Below are 3,199 nucleotides of genomic sequence, written 5' to 3'. Positions count from 1 at the left end.
AGCCAGAAATCACCACTGAATGGGTAACAAATCAACGACAAATCGGGTAAAATGATCACCACAAGACTGAGAATAAACCACAAAATTGGGTAAAAGAGGTCACCAAAAGGGTGAAAATAGTATGCCTAGAAGGCAAGAAGAAGTGAGAAGTAGTAAAGATTGAGGGAAGCCAGAGGCTAAGAGGCTTGTAAGTCCTTCCCCAACTCTTCTTCTTCTTCCGGTGATCTAGACCCGGATGGATCCAAGATCTGGATGAGAGAGTTGGGAAGGAGGAGACTGAATTCTAGATATGATTTCTCTCTGGGGGCACGTTCGACAAGAAAGAAAGGGGTAAGCAGATAGAGTTAGTAGACTCGAGAAGTTGTTTATGAATGTGATGGGGTACCTTATATAGTGCACACTATGATTTGGAATCTAAGCCGGAGCACCTTCCCGAGTAGCGATTAGTGGCATTCTTGTATTTATATTAGACAAAAGAATAGACAAAACCTATTTATATTAGGATTTGATAAAGAGGCCCAACCTAGAAAACGTAGACCATTTATAATTATAGGTCGGTTATGACGGCTCTATATATACCCCATCAACACAGTCAGATTTGATTCTTACAAAAGAGTCTTACGTACATCTATAGATTAATTAGGTCGGGAGAGACCACAGATACAGGATTAATGGTGGGAAGAGCTCGAATATTTGGTAGGGAAATCGGAGAAGATGTAAGAGAGCCGTTTCCGAAGAGATTTCGTCAAGATTATCCCATATATTTTGAAAGATTAATGCCGGAGCATGATCGTGATATATTTGAACGACCCATATATCAAGATCTAGAAGATGATGAAGAACTAGAATACCAAGAAGATGATGAGGAAGAACAACGATATTATGCATATCAACAAGATGAGGACGATATAGAAGTACAAGTTGTTGATGAAGAAGAAGTACAAGTTGTTGATGAAGAAGAAGTATATCCAGAAGATAATGGAGATGGTGAACATATCTATATAGAAGAGGAAGAGGAAGAGGAAGAGGAAGAGGAAGAGCCAAATTATGAACCCATCAGTGATGAGCCTATTAATGTCACCTTAAACGATCCACGAATTTTTGACTGTTCAATTTGCTTTGAACCCTTAACCATCCCAGTGTTCCAGTGTGAAAATAATGGGCACATAGCTTGCAGCTCCTGCAGCTCCAAAATACACAGATGTCCATCATGCCCTAGCCCCTTTGGCTCTAGTCGTTGTCGTATCATTGAGAAGGTTCTGGAATCAACTACAACATCATGTCGAAATAGCAAGCATGGCTGCAAAGAAACCATGACTTATGACAAGAAAAGAGAACATGAAAGGGCATGTATGCACTTGCCTTGTTCCTGCCCCCATCCTGTCTGTGACTTTGTCGCTTCGTATGGGAACTTATACAAGCACTTCCGCACGAATCATGCCAGTTCTGCGACCCAATTCAGGTTCAACAGCGAGTTTTCCATTACATTGAACAAGAATGAGAAGTTTACTGTTCTCCAAGAAAGAAACCAAGGCACAATGTTTGTCATCAAGAATCGCATCATCGAAGGAGTAGGGAATGCGGTCAGGCTTCATTGTCTTCAACCTAGCTTCTTAAAGGAGTCTTACTATAAACTTGATGCTATGTCGACCAATGAAAATGTCCTCAGATTACAGTCTTACACTAAGAGCAGTCCAAACTGTGTTTATGATGGCCCTCCTTCTTCAATGGCTACTTTCCTTTTAATCCCACTCGATTTTTTCAGGTCAAGTGACCAGCTGAGGATGAATCTCTATATATTGCCAAATGGAGTGCCTCTTCCTCCAACATTATCAATCTAGCTTCTTGCTCTGTTTTGTGCGAGTTTATTGAATATAATTGTACGTTCAATTATCAAATAAGTGTCCATGATCCATTGATGAATTCCTAGCTAGCTAGCTTCTTGCTTGTAATTGAGTACTCACAAGGGGAACCCCCTCTCTTTGTAACTCTTGTTTTATAAAAAAAAAAAATTGAGGTGACAAGATGGTTTATAATCGATCAGCCATGAAAATTTCAAAGAGGGCAGGCACCCTCTAATACATGAGTACTGTGATTTATGATGCTACAGGTACAACATGACACATGGATACATTTTTTATATATATAAACACTACACGAATATAATATATATATGACAAATTCCATAATTTAATTAAAAAATAGTAATTAGAACACATAAAATCTTATCAATTTTACAACAAACTAAGTTCATGAATTAAATTCCTAATAAATTAAAGCAAAATACAAGTTAATACTTACTACACATAATAATTTTAATATTAAAAGGACTATTTTACCCAAAAAACGTATGCAAAACATCCGCTGGGTCAACTTTGCATTACTTGGTCAAGATACTTTTTTATGTCAAGGATACGTATATGCAGCATATTTGGGTCGTACCCATATCCGACACGGGTACGATATGGGCATATTATTTTTATGCCGTATCCATGCTATATAGACTACGATGCCCAAAGAGTCGGTCAGAGTCAAAGATAAGAAAAAAAAAATTTTGGAATACCTTAATGTTCCTCTGTTCAATACTGTGGTGGTGACCTGCAAGGTTGGTAATCCCCCGAACCCATTTAGAATTTGTTGGCAAATTAGTACAATGTAAATGAGATACAGACTTTGGCAATTCACTAATTAATTTTATGAGGTTAGAGGTGCGACATGTCAAATGGAGCTTTTATTCTTACCTTCAAAAATGGTATATAAATCTCCTATTTACTTTAACAAACCACTAAAATTGTAATAACCCGAATTTTCGGGTTCAAATTGTATGAATTCTGGAAATTATTAAATTTGGAAAATTTAATAAATCACATTTTTCGCTTCACGACGATGTCAAAACAAAAACGGAACCGTCTTTAGAAATTTAAATTGGAAAAACGTTACGTTTCTGAAACCTACCTTCACGGAAGTTGTAGAGCATGTCAATATGAATTCGTAGAATCGGACGTCGTATGTGAAAGTTATATTAGCGACGGAAGTTAGTTTCCAATTTTGGAAAAAGTATAAAAAGAGTTTTTAGGGAATTAGGGTTTCCTAAAACAGAAACCCCTCCCTCTCTCTCTTTCTCTCTCTCTCCTTCCCCCGCAGCCCTCCCCCTCTCTCTCGAACTGACCCCTTCTCTCTCAAATCGCCTCCGGCAATC

The 3,199-nt window shown here is 38.0% G+C and overlaps 1 protein-coding gene across 1 annotated transcript; it reads left to right on the top strand.

Annotated features, from left to right (window-relative positions):
- Positions 1-671: 671 nt before the first annotated feature.
- Positions 672-1,841, top strand: LOC126782413 (E3 ubiquitin-protein ligase SINA-like 10). The gene has a single exon (XM_050507653.1). The coding sequence runs from the start codon at positions 672-674 to the stop codon at positions 1,839-1,841; it is 1,170 nt and encodes a 389-aa protein (XP_050363610.1).
- Positions 1,842-3,199: the final 1,358 nt, after the last annotated feature.

This window comes from Argentina anserina, chromosome 2 (assembly GCF_933775445.1).
Source record: "Argentina anserina chromosome 2, drPotAnse1.1, whole genome shotgun sequence".
Taxonomy (NCBI): domain Eukaryota; kingdom Viridiplantae; phylum Streptophyta; class Magnoliopsida; order Rosales; family Rosaceae; genus Argentina; species Argentina anserina.
The sequence above is the reverse complement of the archived record's forward strand: the minus strand, read 5'-3'. Positions and strand labels throughout refer to the sequence as shown.

What these genes read in the sequence shown, in the direction of transcription:
- LOC126782413 (XM_050507653.1), top strand. Translation starts at nt 672, where the DNA reads ATGGTGGGAAGAGCTCGAATATTTGGTAGGGAAATCGGAGAAGATGTA.